The 12,104-nt window shown below is 41.3% G+C and overlaps 1 protein-coding gene across 6 annotated transcripts in view; it reads right to left on the reverse strand.

Moving 5' to 3' along the window:
• FGF13 (fibroblast growth factor 13) overlaps positions 1–12,104 on the reverse strand; it is a 240,671-nt gene that overhangs the window by 116,133 nt on the left and 112,434 nt on the right. For 3 of the 6 annotated variants that reach the window (XM_081848311.1, XM_081848313.1, XM_081848312.1), the window contains one exon: positions 8,024–8,287. The exons of 1 other annotated variant lie outside the window; for it this stretch is intronic. In XM_081848311.1, the coding sequence (XP_081704437.1) occupies positions 8,024–8,287 (264 nt within the window). The remainder of the gene's footprint in view (positions 1–8,023; positions 8,288–12,104) is intronic. 2 more of the 6 variants (XM_081848316.1, XM_081848314.1) reach the window with 1 other exon arrangement.

The raw sequence follows: 12,104 nt of genomic DNA on the forward strand, positions 1-12,104 counted from the left end.
GGATTCGAACCGCCAACCTTCTGATCAGCAAGCCCAAGAGGCTCAGTGGTTTAAAGCACAGTGCCACCCATGTCCCTAATGCTTTTGATATATCTAGTGTGAATAGTTTTATGTCAATAGCTTTCACACTTTGTGTATCCAGCTCTGAAATCATCTGATGAAAGGTGAATAAATATCTTTTTCTTAAAAAAAATAATGCATAAAATTGTTATTGTGTAAGGGGAAATAAACCCTCCTGTTTAAAACATAGAAAGTACTTGATAGCTATCCCAAGTCAAGTTTCAAATAGGGCAGGTGATTTACCTGAAGTCCATCAACCACATTTGATGTCATTCTGTCCTAAGCTTGCTCATCGGAAGCCTTGTCATGAGTAGTTAATCAGTCTCTTCAAGCATGACTCATGACTTTTCTTGTCATTGTGTATACACCAGCTTCCAAGTCTTTTTTTTAAAAAAAACTCCCATGCTCTTCATTAGCAATCAGCATGGCCCCGGAAAATGTATTCCTTGTAGAGACAATGCCATGGAAGTAGGAGCCTCGGAGCAAATGATTTGCAATGACAGGGTTCCTGTAGTCTCAACTGAAAAAACATGACTTTAGCTGTACCAAGTAATGGGCCTTTAGCTTAGCGCCTCCTCTTCCTCTGTGTCTTCCAGGGACATGACAAATCAGTCAGTGGGAAAATAGGTTCTTCATCATCACCATCACCATCAGAATTTCTGTTTATTTCTCCTTCCCTTTATGGTGACATTTAAATTATTCAGTTTAAGAACATGCAAACAGCCTAGCTGCTGGAGCAGCCCAAAGGCCCATCTAGACCACAGCAGCGAACTGTATTTCTAAGGGAAGCCTGCAAGCGTGACCTGTGTGCAACAGCGCTCTCCCTCCTGTGGTTTCCAGCAGCAAGTATTCAGAAGCCTCTGACTGTGGAGGTCCAACATAGCCATTGTGGCCAACTGTCATTGAAAGCTTCATCCTGCCTACAATGCTGTTCATAATGGATAAAGGCTTGTTGGTTATGAATTGTTCTTAGCCTTTCAATGCCATTTCACATGACTTGTAGGGGAGGAAAGGAGCTCCTTGGATGTCAACTCCCACCAGGAAGCATATCAGTGGCCAGAGACTATGAAAGTGTGTAGTTCAGCAACATGTTGAAGGCTGCAAGCTTCCAACCCTCACAGGAGGTGGAGGACAGCATCCTCTTATTCACAAATGTAGTAACCCAATGGAGTCGGAGGGAGAAACTGGCTGCAGCTAATAGGCATAGTCCAAAACTTGTGGAGGGCACTGGGTTGGCAAAGGTTGAGGTTTAAGTTCTTAACAACAACAATAACAACAACCATTTAATCTCAGATAATAGCTTCAGATGTTGTCCCAGGTAGGCTATTGACCAGTGACTGCATCTTTTTGGGGGGGAGTGGTGTAATCCTTCCATTCTTCTGAACTGGAAATTATTTGGTGCAACTTGCAAAATTGGGCATTTGGGTAATTTCTTTACCACTTCTTTTGTCTGCAGGTATAATGAGCTATTTGGCATCCATGGATTTGTAATCTGCTGTTCATAAATTTATGCACTTGTGGGATGGAGCTGGGGGTTATGTAACTTATTTGTTTATGTACCTTTGCAAATTGGTGGACCTGGAGCTATATGTGCTGCAAAGGAGGGAAGTGAATTGTTTGCTGCTAATACCTGGCAGATGAAGTAAATTAAGCCTATCTGGGGGGAGAAGGATGGGTGCTGGAATGCTTCATTCCAGGACATCCCAGACAAGAAATAGGGAGGTCATATACAGAGGCTTAATTTTTAACAAACAGCACATGGGGGAGAAACAAAACTTTCAATTTTGATTCCTCTCCGTTCCTCGTATTTCTTTCTTTAAGTTCACTTCTCATCTTCACATCTATTTGTAGTGGTGGTGGGGCTTCTTCTAAGTCTTCATGAGAATTCATCAGCATTTTAGTGTGATCCACCTCCACCCCAACCCCAATATACACATTTTATAGTTTAGGCAAGTTTGCCTAAAATAATGCACTTTTGTACAGATTCTTCTATTGCTAGTCAAAGGCAAATGAACATTAAGTAGCAAAGAAGACCCCACTGGATCAGGCCAGTGGCCCATCTAGTCCAGCATCCTGTTCTCACAGTGGCCAATATTTTGCTTGTGTAAAATATTCAAGCAGCACCTGAGCACCCTCCACTTCCATGGTTTCCAGCAAACGGGGTTCAGAAGCATTGTTGCCTCAAACTGTGGAGGCAGAGCATAGCCATCATGTCAAGTAGCCATTAGTAGCCTTGATCCCCCACCATTTTGCCCAGTTCTCTTTAAAAGCCATCCACGTTGGTAGCCTTCACTGCCTCCAGTGGGAATTAGTTCCATAATGTAACTCTGCACTGTGTGAAGAAGTACTCCCTTTTAGCTATCCTGCTCAGAGCAGACACATTGAAATAAATGGGCATGGCTAACTTAGATCACCCACCCACACAATGCACTGACTCTTCTCTGCCTAGCACCCTTAACATTCTCTAGCCCGGTGTTTCCCAGCCTTGGGTCTCCAGCTGTTTTCAGACTAAGGTTGGGAAACACTGCTCTAACCCATCATACTTCTGTGTTGCTCATTGAGGGCTGCCATCCCTCATTACCAGCCTCTCCCATGCACTGACTTGGCCATGCTCCTCTACTTTCCTGTTTTAAAAGGTTATGTGTGCCCTGAGGGAGGCAGACTGTTGCAGAGGGAGGGAAGGAGGGGAAGGGGTGGGTGGGGAATCGCATCAAAACCAGAGGTATGGGCAATGCGCCAAACTATCTATGACGGCAACTAACCAATGAGTGGTGGTGGGGTGTGTTTGTGTGTGTGTGTTTAAGGGAGAAACACGCACACAACCTCATTATAGCCTCACTGCTCTGAATGTACTAACACAAATTAGGTTTTTGCAAAAACAGGCTTCTCTTTACGTAACCCTGTTTTGGAAAGATAGCAGCAGCTTATGTTTAAACTATTTAGGAGAACAAATAGCTCCAGCATGCCTCTCAGATGGCCTTCCTGCCGCGAGAACCAGATTCCCTGCTTGAGTGGAGTGATACATATGTTCTGTGCTTTTGCCTGGCTGTAATGGAGAATGTGCAAAGCCTCTGGGGAATCTCAGGCAACCATATGGACCGTTCCACAACTTCTTCTGTGGGGGCTTCTGAGGTAACCAAGGTTGGTTGCAGTGGAGTTAGATGGCTAAGATATTGGCCAAGACCCACCTTAGGAGACAGAGCATAGCTCGGGGGTAAAGCATCTTCCTTGTATGCAAAAGGTCTCAGGTCCAGTCCTTGGCATCTTCAGATAGGGCTGGGAAAGACCTATGTCTGAAATCCTAAAGAGTCACTGCCAGTCATTCAAAGTAGTTGTTGAGCAGTTCTGTCTTCTCTATGTCATCCAACAGCATTTCTCTATCTTCTCCACACAAGGGCCCTACTACTTTCTTGTTCTTCCTCTTGCTTCAAACATAGCCAAATACGCCAAAGGTTAGGACAGGCTGATATAAACTTAGGGTTGTGTCCAACTAAGTTCTACTCACAGTAGACCCTCTGAAATTAATGGACCTAAGTAAGCCATTTCTATTAATTTCCATGGACCAGCTCAGAGTAGAACTAATGTTGGACACAAACTTTAGATTAAGTTGATATGAACAAAAGCACATAAGAATAACTCTGCTGGACCAGGACAATGGCCCATCTAGCCTTGCACCTTGTTATCACAGTGCACAACCAGATGCCCCAATGGGAAAGCCTCAAACAGCACCTAAGCACAATAACACTATCCTCTGCCTTTGACCATTGAGGTAGAACAGGCTTCCTCAACCTCAGCCCTCCAGATGTTTTGAGACTACAATTCCCATCATCCCTGACCACTGGTCCTGTTAGCTAGGGATCATGGGAGTTGTAGGCCAAAAACATCTGGAGGGCCGAGATTGAGGAAGCCTGAGGTAGAACATAGCCATTGTGGCTAGGAGTCATGCACAGCCTTCTCTTCCATGAATTTGTCCAACCCTCTTTTAAAGACAACCAAGTTGCTGGCCATCATTGCCTCCTGAAGAAGCAAATACTGTAGTTGAACTATGCCTTGTGTGAAGAAGTGCCTTGGTCTACATCATTACATGTAGCCTAGATCCTTCTAGCATGCTGTCCCTGTACAAGCAAAATCTTAAAGATGACTCATATACTTTTGAATCCTATGAGTTGAACTGAATTATGACATGAATTATGAAGAGAAATGCTGGAAGAGGCACCCAACTAACATATTCCCATATTGTTAGAGAAGAATTAAAATGTGGCAAGTAATCATGAGTATATATCTTCACACTAAACAGCATTCTTTTTTTAAAAGTGCAATATTCATGCAGTTGGCATAAGTCAGCACTCTTGTTTCCATCTGTACAGGAACTGACACCCTCTCAACATTTATGGATTAGATAACATCACATTGCCATTTCTTATCTCGTGCCTGGATGCCTCTTTGTGAATGGAAACATATATCCTCAGAAGGAGAAAAAGACATTTGTCTTTTGCTATTAGGTATGTGCATTAGAATGAGGCAGACCGTCTGGTCTCTTTGGTTCTACAACATTTTCTGGAAGAATGGCTTAATGATTAAAATATGTCACTGAAATGGAGCAACGGAACTACCATGCTGAATGAAATGCTTCCAAGGTGTGGGGTGGTGGTGGTGGAAGAAGCTTTTTATGAAGAGAAACTTGTTGGAATATGGGGGGGGGGAGCGGCATTTGCATCTGGTAGCTGCCCATCTCGAGCTCAATTCTACAAATATCCCAAGGAAAAGAGATTCATATTGTCATGTGCTAATTACATTTGTTAAGGAACAAGCAGGCCACTTGGTGATGCCTCTTCACCAATCTGACCCATCACATGGAGGGAAGGGAGCAAATACATCCCAGGACAAAAGCCAATACACATAGAAATTCAATCTGTGTAAGAAGGGGGTGGAATTTTCTCATAATCCCAATGTTGAGTTTATCCAAATGGATTCCTCACTCCACTTCTTAATCTCAACAAAATGCATGGTTCTACCCCCATCCCAGTTCCATTAAACATAGTGAGAGTGCTCGCACATAATATGCTTGATTATATGCATTATTAAATGCAGTGTACACATTTTTATTCCAGGTTTTCCAATGCAACAAGCACTTAAACAGATGCATAAAGCAATGTATATAACTGTATTAAAATATGCATGTATTAATATAAATATTATGCTGAAGAAATATAGCACAGTGTGGGACTTCACCTTTATACATATTACATGAATAATATTCATAATTTTTGCATATAATGAGTCAGGCTTTCTTTTCTTTTAAAGAATGACAATACATGAGCAGTTGAGAGATTAGCAAGCACTCAATTAAACAAGGCAGTCTCATGTGAGCAAAACCTAGTAAGGTTGGAACCTTCAAATTCTGTGATTAAACCTCTGATGGAGGCTTTGTTTTTGTTTTTCAACCAAGAGATTGACTACATGATTTTGATCTACACATCTTGCATCTTTCACACCTGAACCAAAAATCAAACATTTTGTCCCAGTGAATGGCATTATCAGGATGGCAGACAGGGATGACAGACATTTGTTCTCCACCCTGCATAATGGTAGGATCAGCAAAAGGGTATTGTCTGATATGACCCCATGTATATCAAGACCCTAGTGCCTTCTATAAATAGATGCTTCATACTTGTAGCAATAATATACAAATATTGCTACAAACACAAGTTATAACCAGGAGCGATAACACCAAACTGAATGTTCATTAACCAAGTAGTGTTAAAAATTCAACTTAAAACACTCAACAACTCTGTTACTTCTAAAACAATGCATGTTTCTCTCTGACATCAGTAGCATCACTTTTTCTTTTTGGGAAAAAAAGCAAGCAACACAATAGTTAGTAAAGGATAATTTTCTAGAGCTTCTAAGCTTCTCCTTGCAAGAAACTATGCATGAATACAAATGAAACAAAAATAAAAATAAAAAATCCAAATGTTGTCTGAAACTGCCAACTCTTGCCAGCCACAACTCACTGACATTTGAAGCTTCTGGCCAGTTTGTTTGCAGAGCAATTGTTGTTTTTTGAACATCTAAATCTAAAACCAAAGGCCATTGCTTTGACATGAAAGATAATACAATTCGGAGATTCAGGAACTGTTCCACTTTTATTACACATGTAGCTGCATGAATTAAATCTCTCAGAAGTTGCCCATCTCACATGTCCATGCCACTGAAAGCATTAAACTGAGCTACAATCTACCCAAAAGAAAAGAAAGATTTCACTGTTGTTCCTTTTCCATAGCTATAGATGTTGTTCCTGTAATATTTAGTAAAGCCAAGATCTACATTTGTGGGTAACAGCAACAATCCTAGACAAACATAGGTGCAGGCAAAAGAAAAACACATGTGCCTCTGAGACTTCTTGAAAGTGTTTTTTGCAACCTATCTTCTGACAAAACAGGCAATCATATTTTCCATTTAAAACTGCAAAAACTATCATGTTACATATGCAATCTTCATGGGCCTATTTGGCTATGAGATAGTTGTATGGCCATAGAATGGGATAATGCAATGAGGCCCATTAGAAATATGTAAGCTCCTTGAAATCAGACATCTGTCTGTTTTGTTCATGTTAACTTTAAAGCACCACTATGTTTATTTTGGGGACACACATGCATACTGGAAACCTACAGAACTGGATAATGGAAAGAGGACTACCACTAGCAGTATGAAAGCTCATTGAGGGCAGAGACTTACTCCATTTTGCTGATGTAACTGTGAAGCATCACATACACTGATGTGCCCCATGTGTACACATTGTGACTGTAGAAACCAGACAGTTGTGACACGGCAATTGTGTTGCACAAACCCTCATTTTATCACACCTGTATCAGTCAGAGTAGGATCCAATCCTATATATTTACAACCTCTGAAATGCACTCTTTCTTTGTTATAAAGACATCTGCTATTGGACCATATATAGAAGCTCATGTAAAACGTGCAAAGTCTTACCAGATAGGAAATGAGGCAGTAGTAGAAAACATATAAAAACAGCATTACAGAAAATCAAGAATTAGGTTGTCTGGAGAGGGTGGATGTTTAAGCTCATATATACCCCAAACTGACAGGCTAACAAGACACATTTCCTTATTAATAGTTTCTGGGGAACAAGCAAGCAAGTGGTCACCCATACCTGATTACCATCTCTGGAAAATAAAAAGGAAACATTCCACTCAGACATTAGCTCTACTGCATGCACAGAACTTCTCCAAAATGCAACCGGGCGTGCAGTACATTCAACTTATCCTGCTTTGCCAAACTACAGCTTTTATAAGCCTTTTTTTTTTGGGACATCAATGCGCAAAAGCTTTATGAAGTGTAAAAGTGTCAGAGAATCCAGCTTTAAGTGCGATCTAATATTTATTCCCAGCTGAGTGCAACTTTGAAATACTAAGGTGGAGGAGAACTTCTCAGGTGAAGAGAGAGAAGAGGGAGCTGTTAAGATGCTGTTTTAGAAAAAGCAAGCAAGTTTTGGCAGCCAAAAGGCAAGTACTGTATAATGATGAAAATGGACAGAAATAAAAGTTTTGATCAGCAATTTTTAAAGCACTGTCAACTATTATATATATATATATTTATATATATATACATATACGTATATATATACATATATACATACATACACACATACACCCACACACCCACAAAAGGTTTTCCTATATCAGTGAATTATATTTTATACAGTGGCCCATGACTCGTATCAGACATTAACAAGCAAGCAAAGTAGCAGAGGGTGAAACATGAACCCCAGGCAAATTGCTGCATCCAGTTGCATTATATTAAACACAGGCCAAAGAACACACAAGACACAATCCGTAGGACAGGCACGCTCTCTCCGAAAAAACAAAAACAAAGGAAAGGAAAATAAAAAAATTAAAAACCGGGAAAAAGAAAACGAACATGGATCTCGTGGTGCACAAACCTTCAGGTTCTGTGTTCTCTTTGAGGTGCACTTGCTTCAGAGGACAGCAGAAGATTTCGTGACATTTAGCACGAAAGGGGGATTCTTTTTTCTTTAATTCCGTAGATTGGATGGAATCTTGCCGTAACATAATATATTCCTGTGTGCCGGGGGGAGCGTCATCCATAACTGCGGTCACCACATAACAAAATGAACTTAAGTTAGAACGAAAGGGAAAAAATAAAATTAAAACAAAGAAAAAAAATCTAGAGAAGCAAATCAACTCTATAATGATACAGGGAGGGGCAGAGAAGGACATGGGAGCAGGGAGAGGAGGGGAGGGGAAAACATTGGTAGAGAGAAAAAGAAAAGAATGACGAGAATTAACGTACTCTGGCTTATGATGGCAGAGGAAGAGGAGACAAGAGGACAGGAGTCATTTACTTCTATATTTCCATGCTTACACCAGTCTTTCTAGCATTGTCTAGAAAGGAATACTGTGTTAAGAAAGGTAGCTTACATATCTTAAAAATGTATTCGGGAAAAGACTAAATACAAGGTATCTATGCCACATATAACCCCTCTTTTTTGCTACCATTTTAGTGAAATACATGGCTATATTTTGCATGCAGATTACATACAGTAACAGCTAAGATATCATGCAGGTTTTAATGGCCAGAGCTACTCATTTTATATTCAGAACAGCAATGAGCAATTTGCACAGATACCCAGCATTACTCACATCATATTGCTATTAGACTCTATAGGCCAAGGTACTTTTTTTCAGAAGACGGATCATCAATCACTGGCATTCAAATTTACAGTTCGTTCCAGAAGGCGCAAAGAGAGGGAGCATGTTGGGGTGGGGTGGGGTGGGGTGGGGGGATCTCATGGTTTACCCCATCCCCTAATAATTCAAACACTGCATTCTACATTCCAGAAAATACTTCCGTGTCAGCTCATATGCTGAGGAACCCCTGGAAGCCTGCCATGAGAACAAATAATGTTTTAGAGAATATTGTCAGGGACATTCCAAACTACGGGTTAGGCCTTTGGGGTATCAAGATTCCTGCTTGCACTGCATCCTGTGTTATTGGCAGGGCAGTTAGGCAAATGTTGACTATTTCCAGATCAATCTGATATGTTTGTGGAGATGTCACATGATGGTGTTGCATCAAAGAAAGGGCTATCCCACACTTCCCCTTGCAAGTTCCTTTCACTTTCCTTATTGCAAAAATTCCCCAGTCATGGAACCACCACCAAGGCCTCACCTGCTGATTGTAGTCCAAGATGGTTGATACCAGGGAAGGCACTCAGGTCCCAAGCCCGTTGGGGCTTTACACGCTGGTTCTACCACTTTGAATTGGGCCCATTAGCTCACTGGCAGCTAGTGTTGTAATTTCAGCACTGGTAACACATGGTCCTATATCTATAGAATTGCTAGTTGTAAGAACATAGTAGAAGCTTGCTGTAGTTTAACTACACGAAGAAGCACTTTCTTTCATCTGTCCTACTCATAGCAGACATATTGAAACAAATGGGCATAACTAACTTTCTCCAAACGAATCTGCTCTGCAGGAGGCATTATAAAATGCAAACACTTGGTGCCCACTAGGGGAGTAATTTTTTCAAAACCTTAACCTCATGCATATCCATTGGCAGCTGATTTCTAAACTTCAGGATTTCAAAAAATAAAAATCAGCAGGTTTCATGATCCAAACAAGTGCCCCTTGAAATCCAGTTCCATAGCCTGTGAGATGTTTGAGTGTTGTGAAGTCCACAGCCTTGAGTGAAATTTGCAAATGAAGTTGTTTTAAAAATGTGTTTCCCATTTTTAAGTCTAGGTCCCCCAAGCAGTTCACACAAGAATAACAGAAATAGATACTAAAAGCAAGGGTGCCCAAAGACCCCCCCCCCAAAAAAAACAACAACCCAAGGTCACCATCCCAGTAAGTACTGTTTGTGGAATAAGTGCTGTACATCTAAGCACCTCAGACTGTGCTGCAGAACAGCAGGTTGTGACAAGGAGAAAATACTTGAACAGTTTGCTCTTATGACTTGCTGTTCCAAAGGCCTTGCAGAAAAGAAATGGGATGAACAGAGCTGAACATGCAGGCTTTCATCAGGAAGAGGGATGAGGAGAAAATCAGTTCAGTTTGAATTTTAATGCAAACCTACCTAATTTGCACTTCCCAGAATAACACATGAAATTAATGCTTCTTTCAAATTTTTCAACTCAGTAATTCAGCCGAAAGTGTATAACAGGGACAAAACATGGATAAGAATGTGTATGTTAAGTGAAAATAGCATACAAATTCCTTTACATATGGGAAAATCACTTACAAAAGTGAGAGAGTTATATTAGGAGAAATTGCATACGTTTCTATTAGGAGAAACGTACCGATGGCTTAATCAGAGGAATTAAAAATTAATAATCACCAACTAATGCAGAATTGTGGCAAACTGAGTTAAGATGAGGCAGGAGATGAATAACAGACAGGAAACAAATCCACACATTTGCTCATCCTTAATATGGAAGGAATTTAATCACAGACCCTCGAAGTGTCCCTATTTTCAAGGGACATCCCTGATTTAGAGAAGCCATCCCTGGTTTCTTATTTGATCCTGGAATGTCCCGCTTTTCCTTAGGATGTCCCTATTTTCATTGGAGAAATGTTGGAGGGTACAGAGTTGTCCAACCCCCAATCCTGTATAGGGAAGTTTATTTTTTTAATGTTTAATTATGTTTTTATATGTTGGAAGCTGCCCAGAGTGCTGGGGCAACCCAGTAAGATGTTGGGGGGTATATATATTAAAATTATCATTATGGAATGAGACTTCCCTATTTTCATCAGTGAAATGTTGGAGGGTATGTAATAAGCCAGGGGCCATCCCCTCAAAAATCCTTTATCTAGGAGAACTGGAGTGGAAGGAAAAAGAGGACTAGCCTAGCCTTACCATGAAATACTAGGGGTGCCCCCTGCCGCATTTTAGTATGGAAGAGCAGTCGGTTCTGCAAGCGCCCACATCAATTGCAAACCACATAGACAATTTGTTCCAGGTCTAGAAGAAGGACGCAGAACTGGTCCATTGTTTTATTTGCCCGTCAAAACCTTAATGACTTTTGCAGAAGTAATCAGGCCATGGGATTAGGCAGTTAGCCTGAGGCTGTGGCCTTTGGCCTGGTCTATGGTTCCATTGTCTGTTTGCATGCCCCCTTTAATCACCAGGAAACGCTTCACAGGGTAACAGACAGTCATTGGTAATGATCATTAACACACTCACCCGAATGCACCACTTAAAAGCAGCACATAAAGTTAACAGCAGAACAAAGCAGGGTTGTTGTTTTTTGGTGGGGAGGGAGTTGTGGAGGAGGAAGGCAACAGAAATCCGGGAAGGCATGAGGCTGTGTTGCTGGGTAACTGCTCTTAAAAATAAGAGCCAGCTTTTATTTCAAGGGAATTTAGCAAAGCATGGCAGAGTTGATATCACTAAGAAGCGAGCATTCATGAAACTTTGTAGCAGCAGGGAGAAGCTGGAGGTTGTCTTCAAAGCTAGTAATTCCCCCTCCCCACCACCACAAAATGTCATGCCAAAAATTTAGTTCTGCACAGAGCTTGCTAAAGGTGCGGGGGGGGGGGGGGAGAAAGCAAATATTTCTGCTTGGGATTAATCTGACAAAATGACTCTGAAACTAGGACACTTGCAAGAGAGAAAAAAAGAACAAGAAGATCTTAGTTTCTCTCTTGCTCCCTCTCCTCCCTGTTTTGTAGAGATGTATTAATTTACAAAAGCCCTGAACCACTTAGGTCCAGGGTCCCTCGGGGACTGCCTGAACCCTTATATTCCAGACTGAGCACAGGTCATCAGCAGGAGCATCGCTGGATATTCACCAAGTTGGCGAGGCTCACTTGATAACAGCAAGAAACTCAGCCATATAGTGTCCTCAGCAAAGTACCGTAGGAATACTCTGCCAACAGAGAGTCTGCTGGCAGCTTCTGTGCCAGTTTCCAAAAGCCTTCTGAAAACTTTTCCATTCCACCAGGCTTATGCAGGCAATTAAGAATACCTATTTCCACAATAGCTAGCCAGTGTCTGGTTT

The sequence above is a fragment of the Podarcis erhardii genome (genome assembly GCF_964252035.2).
Source record: "Podarcis erhardii genome assembly, chromosome: Z".
Taxonomy (NCBI): domain Eukaryota; kingdom Metazoa; phylum Chordata; class Lepidosauria; order Squamata; family Lacertidae; genus Podarcis; species Podarcis erhardii.